The sequence below is a fragment of the Mesocricetus auratus genome, unplaced genomic scaffold (assembly GCF_017639785.1).
Source record: "Mesocricetus auratus isolate SY011 unplaced genomic scaffold, BCM_Maur_2.0 Super-Scaffold_100003, whole genome shotgun sequence".
In the NCBI taxonomy this organism is placed as follows: domain Eukaryota; kingdom Metazoa; phylum Chordata; class Mammalia; order Rodentia; family Cricetidae; genus Mesocricetus; species Mesocricetus auratus.
Genome location: NW_024429188.1, coordinates 89,474,763 through 89,488,426, shown reverse-complemented (window position 1 = coordinate 89,488,426; position 13,664 = coordinate 89,474,763). Strand labels below are relative to the sequence as shown.

The window sequence follows — 13,664 nt, the reverse complement described above, 5'->3', positions numbered from 1 at the left end:
GGTGGCTCCCTCCTTAGCACCATTTGAATACAGTATGTACCCTCTTAAGTACACCAGGCCTTGGAGGCAGCTCAGGAAGCCAGAGCTGGCTATTTAGATGTTCCCTGGGCTTTGTGGTGTGCAGAGATCCAGAGCATTAATAAAGTTCAACTCTCAAGCAGGAACCAAGACGCACCAAGCCAGCTCTCTAGCTGCAACAAAGCCAAGTATTTCTCAAGGTGCTTGCCTGTTGCTAGGAAACTGTGCACTGGTACTGTGGGCCATTTCCTTCTCCAACCCCCAAGGGTATGTTGACTGGAGCCAGTTAGCTCCCTAGATCTGCCAGGAACCTTCAAATTTATCCTTCAGATTTCCAGTTCTGTCCTCAAAGGAGAATGAGAATCACCTCTTCTCTGCTACCCACCCCCTAATACTTACCAAATATGAAACTGAGAGGTGAAAATCCGGAGGCTGCTCTTCTACCTCCTCTATCATCAAAGTGTATAACTGCCACCCACGGCGGCTGCTACCCACACAGCAGCCTTTGAATGGCTCTCAGGACACAACTGGCTTCAGCTCTACTGCAGGGATTTGTCTCCTTTCTATGGCCGTGAACACCTGAAACTACCCTGATGCCCGTTGCCATCCCTAGAGTGGGATTTAGAAAGGCACAGTGCCATGTACACGCCCAGGCCCAGAGATCCTTGGCCCTGTGGGTTTTCCTTTCCTCTCTGGTTAAGAGAAACATTCTTAACAGAAGAAAGCAACAAGAGAGGAGAAAGGAAAGAAAAGGAGGATGTTTTTAGTTACTTTTCTTGTCAGTGTGACAAAATAGAAGGAAGTGGTTATTTGTTTATTTGGTTGTTCTCTGTTCTTTTTTTGTTATTGGTTTTTTTTAAAGACATGGTATCACTATGCAGTCTTGACTGGGCTGACCTTCCATTCTCAGACATCCACCTGTCTGTGCCTCTACCTCCTGAGATTAAAAGGCCTGTGTCACCCACACCCAGCTTAGGAAGGGGTTATTTTAACTCACATTAGAGGGTGAACTTCATCTTGGTTAGGGTGGGATAATGACAGGAGTGACACCATAGTCATCTTACTTAAGTGAACTAGTTTGCTCAATGATCTAGCAATGTGTTTTTCCCCCCAGAACACACCTGTTATTAAACAACACACAACTGGTCTGTTTTAATAAAGCATATCTCCTTGGAGGGAGGGGGCACTTCAGACTTAGAAAGACATCTTGCTTTTCTTGGGCCCACTCTCTAGAGTTGTATTACCCTTAAATGTTCTCTAAACTCTGTAACTCACTCATTCCCAAGCTACTCTCCTTACTCCTAACATGATGCGATGCAGATATTGCAGTCTCTCATACAGGACCTAGAAATCTAGACAGTGCCTTCCCAGGAAGGAGTGTGGTGGTCTAGCATGGAAATGAGGCTCTGCCAATCAGTCTCATGCTCTGGAAGTCTCATGCCAGGGTTGGCCTGAGATTGCTACAAGCACGGAAAAATGATGTGATCCACTCAAACTCTGGCTAGACCAAGTAAAGATGTGGCCCTCCCCTACCTCGCCTCCTTGTTGAATTAGCACTTGAGCTCTTGAGAAAATTTAGTGTCACTGGCTCTAAAAACACATACCAGATCCTCAAGGAGCCCAGATACACTAGAATACCTACAGTCTCCTATTCTGTGTGCTTACCAGCTTTGTTCTGAGACCTTGAATTTGTTTCCTAACGCTTACTGTCCTTGTAGCTCATCTTAGCCCTACTATCGTATGACTGTAGACTCCAAAAATGGATTTTATTTTTAAAAGGCATGCCAAGGTCGCCTAATAGAGTCTCTTGAAGTAACGGTCAGTCATTCAAGATTTATTGAGCATTTATTATTTCCAAAGCACTGTTCTGAGCTCTGAGGAATAGAACAGTGAAAAGAAAAAGACCAGCTTGCACTGGACAGAAAAACTATTAGGGTTATGGATGGCCATAGGCCAGGGGAGAGAGAGGCAAATGATTCTTATTATGGCAATTCACTGGTTACTTTAACATATTTTTAAATACTGAGTTTTTACTGTTTCTCGCTTAGCTAGTGCTCATTCATCTCACCACATATCAAATCTCAATTAAAAACAAAGCACTGGGCATAAACAGATTCATTAACTGCACCAAGATCTCTTACTCAGTAACAGGCAGACTTCAGATTGAGCCCATGGCGACAGGACTGCACACTGGAGCTGTTGACAGCTAGCTGTGCCATGCACTCCACCCTCCAGAAGTCAGTTCGCTTAAGAGCAAATTACTTGGAAAAACACAGGAAGAGACATGGACATAATACCCCTATCTAACCTGCCTCACATTTCCACTTGGAAACGTAAGAAATATTAGATCAGCACATAAGGCATTAGATACTATGACATTTTCAAACAAAATGTGTTTTAGCTACTTTGCTCCCCACTCAGGTCCTCAACCCTGCTATCTCTGATGCCCTCTGTCTTCCCCATCTCTTCTTTTCCATGTTCTATGTGTCCGCCTTCACACCCATCCTTCTTTGTCACCTGGTTTTGTCTTCTCTTCGTCTCCTATTTTTCAGGCTTTACCCCACCCCCACATTCTTTACAGGTTATTTTCCACATATGAGGGAGAATATGAGGTTTTTGTCTTTCTGAGTTTGGGACACCTTGCTTAATATTATACTTTTCATATCTCCCTAGGCTAATTCTTAAAATCCACATCTGCTCCATTCCCGAAGTTAGACAACCAAAAAGCAAAATTGAAACCCCAGTGTCTCTGTACACTGACATGTTGCTCCTCATTCTATCATTGGCTTTCTCAGCCCCATGCCTTTGGTAACCATTGTTTTCCGATCGATGGTAAGTTTGTGGGTCATGAAAGAAATAGTAGTTCATACGGAACATGACTTTATGGCTGAGAGCCACGCAAGCCAACTGATTTGTCTAACCTTAGTTTTAGTCTATGACATGGGCTGGAGTCCTAGACATCCCAACGACATATTCTCACAGAAAACTTTTTCCTAGGGACTAATTACTCAACCTCATGCAACATTTTTAATAGTTTATTTTTACTTTATTTGCATTGGTGTCTTGCCTGCATGTATGTCTGTGTGAAGGTATCAGATCTTGGAGTTAGACAGTTGTTAGCTGCCATGTGGATGCTGGGAATTGAACCTGAGTCCTCTGGAAGGGCAGTCAGTGCGCCTAACCACTGAGCCATCTCTCCAACATTCTTATACCCAGACTTTTTGGAAGACTAGTTGTAATGGTCTGAGCATAGGTTAGGAGAGTGGTACTGATGGTTCGAGTGACACATGCAGAAAATGGAGCGGTATCTTCAATAGGCCACACGCAGAATCAAATCTCTAGATGTAGAGGTCAAGGCAGAGAGGAAGAGGATTCCCTAAAACTTTCCACATGAAGTTTGCAGTCTCAGGGACTGGATGCGGAGTTGTCATGTCACTCACTGACACCGTAAGATTTAGGAGCTATTTTTCGAAACAGAAACAGATTTGGCCTATATTCATTTTAAACAGTAATGTCTGTTGAAGGAGTTGCAAACTCACCACCTAAACTGTTGTTTTTTTTTTCCTCATTACACAGCATTCCGGTGTTTTTCCCCCCTCCCCTCCCTCTGGACTCTCTGATGAACAGGAGCCCCAGTCTGCCTCTCCTTCGCCCAGCTACATGTGGTCCTCCAGCGCCCCGCCCCGTTATTCTCCACCCTACTACCCGCCCTTTGAAAAGCCACCGCCTTACAGTCCTTAAAGAGAAGCACCTGTCAGCTATTGAGATTATTGTGGCTTTTGTATTTCTGCTTTAGTGGAAGTGTGTAGGGTACAACATCTCAAGTGTGACTCTTACGCATTGTTTTACAACAGCTTGCCAGGCTAGAGCAAAATAGGGATGAAGCTTATTCATTATCAGGGAAGGGCGGGATTGGCTAGGCCAAACCCAGTACTTCCAAGAAGGGAAGTATTTCTAATACAGAAAAAGTTCTGGCTAAGAGTTTTGTTTGCTCGTGTCTGGATATGAAAAAAGCTGCCCGTATCTTACTCTGTTCTTCTCCAAGTCTTGTAAAAATTGCTGTTGTGATCATTCAGCTCAGCTTTTGTTACTGGTACCTCCTAAGGGGAAAAGTGCAATAGTCCCCCATCTTGAGTCGGGGGAGAACAGGACTGGCTGATTCAGAAGCACCGAAATACAGAGCAAGCGTGTGCTGTTTTCAGTAGATCTCAGTATACATCTGACAACTTAGGAGACAGTGTTTCTATTATATGTTGCATTATTACAAAACACATTTGCTACTGAAGATATAAATCTTACAGTTGAATTTCAGAGTTTAAAAATGCTAGATTAGATTGGGTTGTGATATGAATTGTTACTTATCTTTGTGACTATTTAATCTTCGGATATTGTGCTTTAACCCCAGCAAGCCGCACGATCCTGCACCCCACCCTTGAAAACTCATCTGTATTTTAATGTCACTGCTCTTATTGGTCCTTTTTTCCCTGTTGAGATCAATTGTGACAGCATTCAATTCAAGATTATGAAAGTTATAATGCCATTTCAAGTCTTCAAGACCTCAAATGTAGTCAACTTGACAAATTCTTAAGTGTTACACATTTAAAATCCATCTGGCACATGTGGTAGTTACACGGTTGTTTTAATTACACAGAGCTTTAAACCATCAAGATTTTGAGTTAAAAACACTTTGGCACCCATGCCTTCACTCCAGAATGAACACATTCACTGGGATTTTCTTTTAACCCGAGAACTGGTTTCAAAGAAGACTGATAATCCTACACTTGTATTATGTAAAAGTACAGGAGCTACAGAGGATGTCTAATTAGACAGTTCTGCAAACACAGAACACACACTGGAAACATTTCCAGCCCATTTCGCTGCCTCCCATCTCTGACAATTAGAGGTAGCAGACAAATGCTGGTGCTCCCATCTACCTTGTAGACACCTGGCCATCAAGAATCAAGGCACAACAGGTGCACTTACTGTTCACGGTAAATATTTGCAAAATATTCAGTTTAACTTTCAGCATCATATTGTCCTATCCAGACTTCAAATCCAAAAGACCACAACCCTTTTACGTTATATAAAATTAAGGTTATTTTTACAATTCTGAACATAATAAAATTCTATTGGAGTTCAAAACAGGACTAATAATCAATTGACTTAGTATACAAATATCACCTTGTAATATCTAACAGTATTTTTGTCATTTACACTTTACCCCTTGCTTTAGTGAATGTGTATATTTTTAAAGGCACCATTTCAAAGTATATCTTCAATGACCACATTTCTTAAAGTATTAAGATTCTATGACTCATTTCTATGTATTTTTCTTACTTTATGAAATAACTTGAAACAGTATAGATTTTGTAACACTTAATTTGAGCATTTTTTTATTACATTGAATTATATTAAGTGCATGTTACTTTAGGAGAAATTAATATTTGCTGCTTCACTGTTCTGCAAAACATTTGCTGTAATGAAGGAATTTGTATTCCGATGTATCTTGACTGCATTTTATAACATTTACTGCTTTCTTCCTAATTCTGCTTTAAAGTATTGAACTGGGCATGAAATATTAAAATATTAATTCAGAACCTGTATAAACTAGATGTTGCTTAAAATCTGTATCACTGCCATGTTGGAAACCCAGACGGCTTTTGTGATGTTTCAAATTAATAAAACTATCCTCCTCCCTTACAGGCATTCTCATGTTATGTATAAATTACAGTGGGAATTCTAAAACAACCGGCAATGCCAACTCACTTTTGACTATGACGGTTCAAGAAAAAATAAGACATGTTTAACCAATACACAAGGCCTAATGACAATTTCTGCCACGCTGTCATTAGAAATACATCTTCTCTCCTGCTATGAACTAAACAAACAGAAAAACAATAGGATAGAAACCCTATGTGATTCATTCACAATAATCTTGTAAAAAATGCACTCGAAAATTAGAATGAATACGCTTTATTTCACCATCAGAAACTCTATGAACTAATATCAAGTATGGTTAATGAAAAGCAGAACTTAAGTCATGGTAAGGAAGATTGTACAAATATGAACATTGCAGTATTGGGGGAAATGAACAAGGTTTCATATGACTAACAGAGGTAAGGAGGCCAGTGTTGTTGAATTTGCATTTAATTCCTCAGAATACACATACCATGCTGACACTTTTAAATGCCTAGATCAGTGTTCATTTATTTTCTTTTTAGTCCAATAAAACAAATTCTTCAGTGACTCTGTAGAGGATAGTGACCACCAATGGTATCTCAGTTAATCTTGCAAAACTGCTATCGACTTTCAAAGTATTTGCTGTTCTTTGAACAAATACACTATTTCAAATAGATTCTACCCAGAATAGCTACAGGTAACTTAGCATTTGAATAAAATTAAAGCCAACTTGAAAGAAAAATAGGAAATTCAGTAGTCAGAAAGGTAAGTAAAAAACAAAACAAAACAAAAACGAAAATCTTCACAGTAGGTTTTAAAAGGCATCTTGCCACAAATTTCCAAACCAATAATGGTTAGGCATAAAGAGTTTTTGTTCAAAGGAGCATTCCACAAAAAACTCTGAACTTTGAGCTGGGCAGTGGTGGCACATGACTTTAATCCCAGCACTACGGAGTCAGAGGCAGGTGGACCCCACAAAACTCTGAACTTTGGATATGAAAACTTACTAAAAAAAATACAAAAACCACCAAAGACCCTAAACAAATCTAAGAGTCTTCCTGGCAAAATTACAATTTAACTTTCTAGTTCTCCTCCCTGCAAACTCCAGAACTATGTTCAGTAAGTAGAAAGTTTGTAAGTTCTTCTTCAAAATGTACAGAGTACAGCAGCAGTGACAAATAATTTTACCAATGTTATTCAGAACGGAGAGCTTTTCATTATTCCCAGTTTGTTATAACAGGTTTGTAGGGAGCAAGTTTTATCACAGCAAACTAACTTAACTATAAGTTGAGACTGCAACATCATTATTGCTCACACAGGTAGAAGTAATTCTAACTGCTTAAACTGTATTTATGAAACTCAAATTTCAACTGGGAACATTTCTGAGTATGCGCTATACTAAAAAAGCAGTAACACCAATATCTACAGAGAAAGGAAACAGATACTGTGATCACAGAGATCAGAGTCTAGAATTATAAGGTGATTTTCAGTTTTCTAAGAGTAAGTTTATCAAAATGGTTTGAAGGCCTAAGCTTACCAAACAGAAAACAGAAATGTACAGCACACTACTACTTGGTAAGCAGGGGCTATCCTTTTTCATTGTATTATTGATTCTTGATACCCTCAGCTACCAACTTAAGAAACACTTAATCTTTACAGCTAGTTTACCACCAGAAGAATGACCTATGCATGAAAAATCATGATTAAAGCTTTAAGTTCAAAGTCACGAAATAGATAAAAAAGACACTTTAAGGAGAATGAAAATACCTATACTGAACTAAGAAATATGTAAGTCACAAATGACTATTAACTATGCAATGCAGCCATTTTCAGTATCTTTCTTCCATTGCAAAAAAATTAGGTTAAATTTTTACAGAATTGTGTTAAATCTGTTATAAATGCTAAGCTATATATCTGTTCCAACCTGCTTCCTTTTATTACTACTCTTGGGTAAGTTTTAAATTCCTCTAAGTGTTTATATATGTGCCATCTTAAAGGAAAGAAAGGTGATATTGTCAAAATAAACAGGAACCAACATGCCTGCAGTATATCACATACAGTTTCTGTTATAAAAAAGGTATACAGTGGCCTTGTCATCAAAATCTCTTACAGACTATGGGAATGAAAGCAATGGCTACTCCCAATTAGCTAGAACTAACTCATCCTTCATAGAAGAGACTTGTTTGCATGGCTATTTTCAAGTTGGAGGGAGGCAGGAGGCTGATCTCCATTTGGACTGACAGAACAAACCACCACGTTAGGACTTACTCTGAAATGTACTAGAACAAGTTTTAGAAGTTCACTATCTTTTATGCTGTATACAAGACATAACACACTTAGGCTTACTGTTAAGAAAATTTTAAATTCAGCAGTAAAGTGCTAACATGGAAGGAGGAACAGTATAAGTTGTACTGGGGTATATTAGTAACTCCAGTAATTCTCAAAGAACATTTAAACTGCTTCAAATTCTATTCAGGAAACGATCTCTCTGCACCTTTAAAAACTTACATCTTTTAAATGAGCTGAAAGCTAAACTATACAGATACTTCAGGGGGTATTCAGTCTCTACTCAATTTTTTAGAAAAAAATGTTTCTAAAAATTAACAATGCAACTAAACTACTTTCAGATGACATGACAGATCAAATGAACATGTTTCCACCTTAATTTGTTTCACAGGTCTTCTAAAATCCCTGCCCCTTAATCCAACCCAAACTTTGATATTTCAAAGGAGTTCAGTAAGATTCTGGTATTATAAATTCAAACTCAGTACTACCATCTGTTACATTCTGTTTAAACATGGAATCGTTTTCCTGCTGAATAAAAATCCCTTCCCAGTTCATTGGCTTGTTTTGAGGAGTAGATGTGGTCCCTACTGGAGGCTCTTTCCCAGCATCAACCTTATACCCAGTCGCATCATCCTTCGTGACGGGCGCAGCACTCGATTTATCAGAAAGATATGCATACTGTCTGATCTGCAAAGACTTGCATGGATGTAAGCGATAAAGCTTTGAGTCCCCAGAAGGATCTTGACTGTGAACTGACTTTATATGTGAAGACATGAACTGATAGTTGATAAAAGATTTGCCACATGCTAAACACTGATACCTTCGCTCCCCTGTGTGTTGAATTTCATGCTTTGTGCGATATTCTGCAAGAGGAAATACCTTCTCGCAGTAACGGCAGGCATACTTCTTCTCCCAAGAATGAATGTTAAAATGTCTTCGCAAGCTGGTCAGACAGACATATGACCTTTTGCATACAATGCAGATATAATAGACCCTTCCATCTACTATTAACTCATAGTGATCGTCATGTTTTACTTTCATGCGCTTGTTTGATGGCTCACTGCCAGATGTTTTTGGTAGCTCATTCTCAAGTTTGGCCTCCCCTTCATCAGGGTCATCTTTGACAGGGATCACTATGTCATAAGTATCTTCACCGATATTTGCATAAACTTTGCAACCAGTTGATAAGCCTTCAATTTCAGTAGCTGTATCTAAAGTAATGATCTTCTGACCCTCTGTGAGATGCTTTGATCCTACACCTGGATCATTTGTGTTTCTAGTAATGACATCTGAAATCTTTAAAGAATTGGAAGGTGGCTCTTGAAGAAGCACAGGAGTCTGCACCTTCTGTGTCAACAATCCATCCAGAGTGGTACTTTTGGAGGTATCAGTCCGTGGGACCAAAGATGTATTACTGACTGCTGAGTCTGGACTGGAGCTAATGGTGTCGTCGTCATCATCTATAATTTCTTCCTCTTCCTCCTCATTGGCCTTGTTTCCTGTTAAAACAGCATTGTTTGGTGTCTGCTGATTCTGTACAAGTAAATTGATTGGTGTCTGCTGATTCTGTACAAGCAAATTGATTGAAGAGGACATGTGATTTGGAAGTGAAGAGCTGACATTTGGTGGTGTGGTAAGTGGAGCCTGATTTAATAAAATAATGTTAGGAGTCAGATGTGTTGGAGCTGAAGACACCAGCAATTCTTCACTTCCCTGTGGTTGGCTAAGAGTTGCCTGATTTACAGGCGTGGGAAGCGTCTGAGCAGGTGTGATGTCTGTTAAAGCAGGGGACTTATTGCTAGCACTAGGTGTCGCTTCTGAAATAGCAACAGGGGCTGGGTTAGGCTGGACCTGTGTCATTGTGTTGTTACTTGGCAAATTCTCTTTTTCAGGCAAAATCTCAGAGCAGAAAATGACATCATCATCATCATCATCTGAATCAGTAACAATAATCTTTTTCATTTCATAATCTTCAGCAGATAATGAAAAAGACTCCGTTATAATGGGCATTTCAGTAGCTCCGTTATCTTGGGCTTCATCCTTTGATTTTTGGATATCAAGGTTTTTGTCACTACAATTAGGAGGTAAGGTCTCAGCAGTACCATCTTGTTCTGTACCCGATATGGTTTTAACCTGTGACAGTGGGACACCAAGCTCTGCGATAAATTTCACTCCTAGTAATTGTCCCGACTTAATCAACTCGTCAAGTAAATCTGCTCTAACCCGGACAATTTTAGAACTATAGATATAATTCAGAATCTCTGCAAAAATCTCTGCTCTTATAAAGCTCAGTTCAACAACTTGCCCGGCAACGGAGAAGAGTTGATGGAAGTATGTACTCGAAGCCGAAAGAATGTTCCTATGGGCCCGGAATTTTCGATCTTCCACAATAACAGTAACATCACAAAAGAGTCCATGGCCACGCTGCTCATTCAAGGAGTTCAGCAGACTTCCAGAGTATTGAATGTCTGTAGCAGAAATCAGTTTTCTGCTCTCCATGCCTGTAAGGGAAAAGGAGGAGGGGTGATTAGGGAGGAAAAAACTGAAAGTACTTGATTATTTAGAGTTTAAGGCACAAAAGTGTTAAGTTTATTTAAATCTGAATCAAAGTTTGGTCTACCATCTTGACTTTTAAATAGGCTCCTTACGTACACTAGCTTTGGACCATGTGTCAAATCTTCTGACTTCCTCTGAGAAAAGTCAAGATAGTTTTCAATTGCTATGCAGATCCGAGCAATAACCTCCTTGGTCACCGTTCTATGAAATTCAGGAAAATGTGCTTTCACTAATCACCCTTTTAAAATTAGAATTCACCTTTTTAGTCCCAATTTTGTTTTATTCCTCGAGAGATAAGAATTAATTTTTAAGGTAAATCTTCATCATAAAGCATACAAATGACTTCTTCTGAAAATGAATGATTTAAACGCCAGAACAGTTTAGGGTGTTTAATATTAAGTCTGAAATTTACAATCTCTTTAATTTCAGCTAATCTTATTAGTAAGATCATATTCAAAAGTTAACCCTTAGAGCCAAGGACAATAACCAATACTGGCAACTATTATCTCACAATTTCCCATTCTTTTTCTTTACCTACTCCTTGCGCTTATATGCCCAACCCTTACACTTTCCAGAGGTGCAGTGCTAAACAGAGCACCAAGAAGTCAGCACATACTTTCTTGAAGGAACAAGAAAATGGAAAGGGAAAGCATTCCATTTCTTAGTGTTTACTTACATTAAAAACTGGGAACATCATACATATTTTGTTGGTAAGAAATTATGTGCATTAGTATAAGAACTTATTACTCTTCAAATGAGTTAGTGAAAAGGAGAAGAGTAACTTATTGGGACAGAGGCAGCATTGCTACACAGAAGGTAGTAAGTGTCTGTGTTGTGTGACACTTCCAACACTTTCATCTTGCATTTCACAAAAGATATCATGGTAACAGTGTGACCAGAGTGCAAAAAAACCATGTGCATACATTAAAACATTTATAAGCACAAAACACGTGTTACATGTGGATATTATGCATTAACTATTGCTTGCAAGTAGCACTGGTAATAAATTATTTTGTCATTAATATGCTTTCCTTTTTAAGTTACTGAAGAACATCACTGCCATAGTACTTGTAACACATGCACACACACACAGCTGGCAGAGCATCTCTGCATTAAAAAAAAATTCCAACATCATAACTTAAAAATAAACTATAGGCAAAAGCCTAAAAGCCAAGGGTTTTAACAAACATGTTGCCTGCTCCATTTTAACAGAACCAAGGAATTACAGGCTATCATAAAGGCATTCATCACAAAGCATGACCTTTGAACAATGTGCCACAGTCCAAAAATATGAAGATTTCGACAGAAACCATCTTTAAGTGGATAAGTGTCTGTATATGGCTACATGATTTTTATCGTTTGCATTTTTTTGCAATGTCGGAATGTTCCAAACGCAGGTGTCCAGGTGACACTGGGACTTGGCTTCATTTTGTTGAGGTAGCCATCCTGCTTATCAGGATTGGCCCAGGATCAACCCAAGTGGGTCTCAAACCTTTCCTCCCCCAGAGACTTGCAACCTGACTGTGGGAAAGATACCCTACACCATTGTGTGAGCATCTTTGGCTGTGGTCAGGTTCAGAGGGCTGGTGAAAGTGGGGAAGAGATAAAAGCCACTTGCCAGAGTGAATCAAACCAACACAGGGATCCCTGCAGCAGCTGGATACGATCTTTCACCACCTCCCGCTTCCTTTGAACTCAGATGCAATCGAGTTTTAAAGGCCAATTTACATGCAAAGCTAGCTTCTTGTTAATAGAGATGGAGGTGCAAATAGAGCAGAGGCGGGAGGATGGGGGGGTGCTGGAGAAAGTAGAAGGCCTAGATCTGAAAGGCAAGGTGTTGCCGGGGGGGGGGGGGTCCAGGCTAAGCAGTCCATATTGTTGTGTCCCGTGCTGGGAACCTAAGAGGACGACGGGGGCCCATAGAAAAAGCGTAGTCTAATCAAATTAGGTGGTGGGTGGAAAAAGAGCACCCTACCCCCACCCGCAAAGGCGGGCAGAAGGGAAAAGGGAAAGTCAAGTGGGTAGCTGTGGTGGGGTCCCCCACGCCCCGAGGCCTACCCCCAAGGTGCCGGCGGCTCCGGTTCAGGACAGCAAAGGGGACCACGCCGCGCCCTCCTGGTTCTTCCCCCAGCGCTCCCGGGCCCACACAAAGAAAGAGCCTAGGAGCCGAGCCTCCGATTCTGCCGCTTCCTGGTTCAAGCGAGGCGAATGCAAACGTAGGCGCGGCCAGGGCATGGAAGGCGCAGGGGGGGTTCCTGCTCTCCAGCCCGGGCTGCAGCCCGCTCCCCACCTGCTCCGCGGCGCGGCCGCTTTCTCCTCCGGCTGAGGAAGGGTCAGATTCCTCCCACAAGAAGCCGCACTCTCAGGCGCTTCTGCTGCCTCTTTAAATGTCGCTCCAGCCTCGGTCAACCTCCTAGCGACTACCGCCGCCGCCGCTGCCGCCGCCACCGCCGCCGCCGCCACGGACGCCTCCCTTGGTCGACAGAGGGCGCAGCGCACGGGCGAGCCGCCCTCCTCTTCTGAGCGCAGTCCCGGGCTCTCCGGAAGAACCCGAGTCCTCCGTAAGCTTGGTTTCAGCGTCACGCTCTGCCTTCGGCTCTTTCCGTGACTGCGAAGCTCTTAAAGTGCTCCGCTCTTTTCCGAGCGCAATGCGGTGTGGGAAAGGGAAAGGGTTACTCACACTATTCCGAGTGGAAGGCAAACTAGTCTTGTTTGTTCAAATTCGGTGTAAGCCCCCAGGGCTTAAAATTTTTTAGTGTTTTATTTCTTCTCCAAATTAGAAATCTGTTGTGTTAGCCTATTGTTTGGATGATAAGCCACCTTGAAATATAAACTGCATATTAAAATTTCTAAACCCATCATTCAAATTGTAAGATAACAAGATAACCAAATTACAATGTCTACTTTTAAGAAGAAACCTGTATTCGGATAACTCTGATTAAGTGAATATTAAATGGTGCAGTACCTTATTAACTCCATTTCTATGAATAATGATCATATCTGATCTGCAGCAAATACACACCAGGTAAGCCAAGTCTCTCCCTTTTCAGAGAGTTCAGTAGATTCATAAACACAGATGAAAGTATTTTACAAGAACAAAATAACAAACCAGTATCAAATGAGCC

The 13,664-nt window shown here is 40.7% G+C and overlaps 2 protein-coding genes across 4 annotated transcripts in view; one reads left to right on the top strand and one right to left on the bottom strand.

The window, feature by feature from the left end:
• Tmem255a (transmembrane protein 255A) overlaps positions 1-5,718 on the top strand; it is a 51,646-nt gene extending 45,928 nt beyond the window's left edge. For both annotated transcript variants that reach the window (XM_013122811.3, XM_005083112.4), the window contains one exon: positions 3,595-5,718. In XM_013122811.3, coding sequence (XP_012978265.1) covers positions 3,595-3,759 — 165 coding nt within the window. In that variant the 3' untranslated portion in view covers positions 3,760-5,718. The remainder of the gene's footprint in view (positions 1-3,594) is intronic.
• A 257-nt stretch (positions 5,719-5,975) lies between these two features.
• On the bottom strand, positions 5,976-13,050 carry Zbtb33 (zinc finger and BTB domain containing 33). Of its 2 annotated transcripts, none has more exons than XM_005083113.4 (2): positions 12,830-13,050; positions 5,976-10,484 (listed from the first exon to the last, which is right to left on the bottom strand). In XM_005083113.4, exon 2 carries the CDS (start codon positions 10,480-10,482, stop codon positions 8,431-8,433), a length of 2,052 nt encoding a protein of 683 aa, XP_005083170.1. In that variant the 5' UTR covers positions 10,483-10,484; positions 12,830-13,050; the 3' UTR covers positions 5,976-8,430. The 2 variants fall into 2 exon arrangements, with proteins under 2 accessions (XP_005083170.1, XP_012978263.1); XM_013122809.3 differs by lacking the exon at positions 12,830-13,050 and adding an exon at positions 12,598-12,804.
• Positions 13,051-13,664: the final 614 nt, after the last annotated feature.

What these genes read in the sequence shown, in the direction of transcription:
- Zbtb33 (XM_005083113.4), bottom strand. Translation starts at nt 10,482, where the DNA reads ATGGAGAGCAGAAAACTGATTTCTGCTACAGACATTCAATACTCTGGA.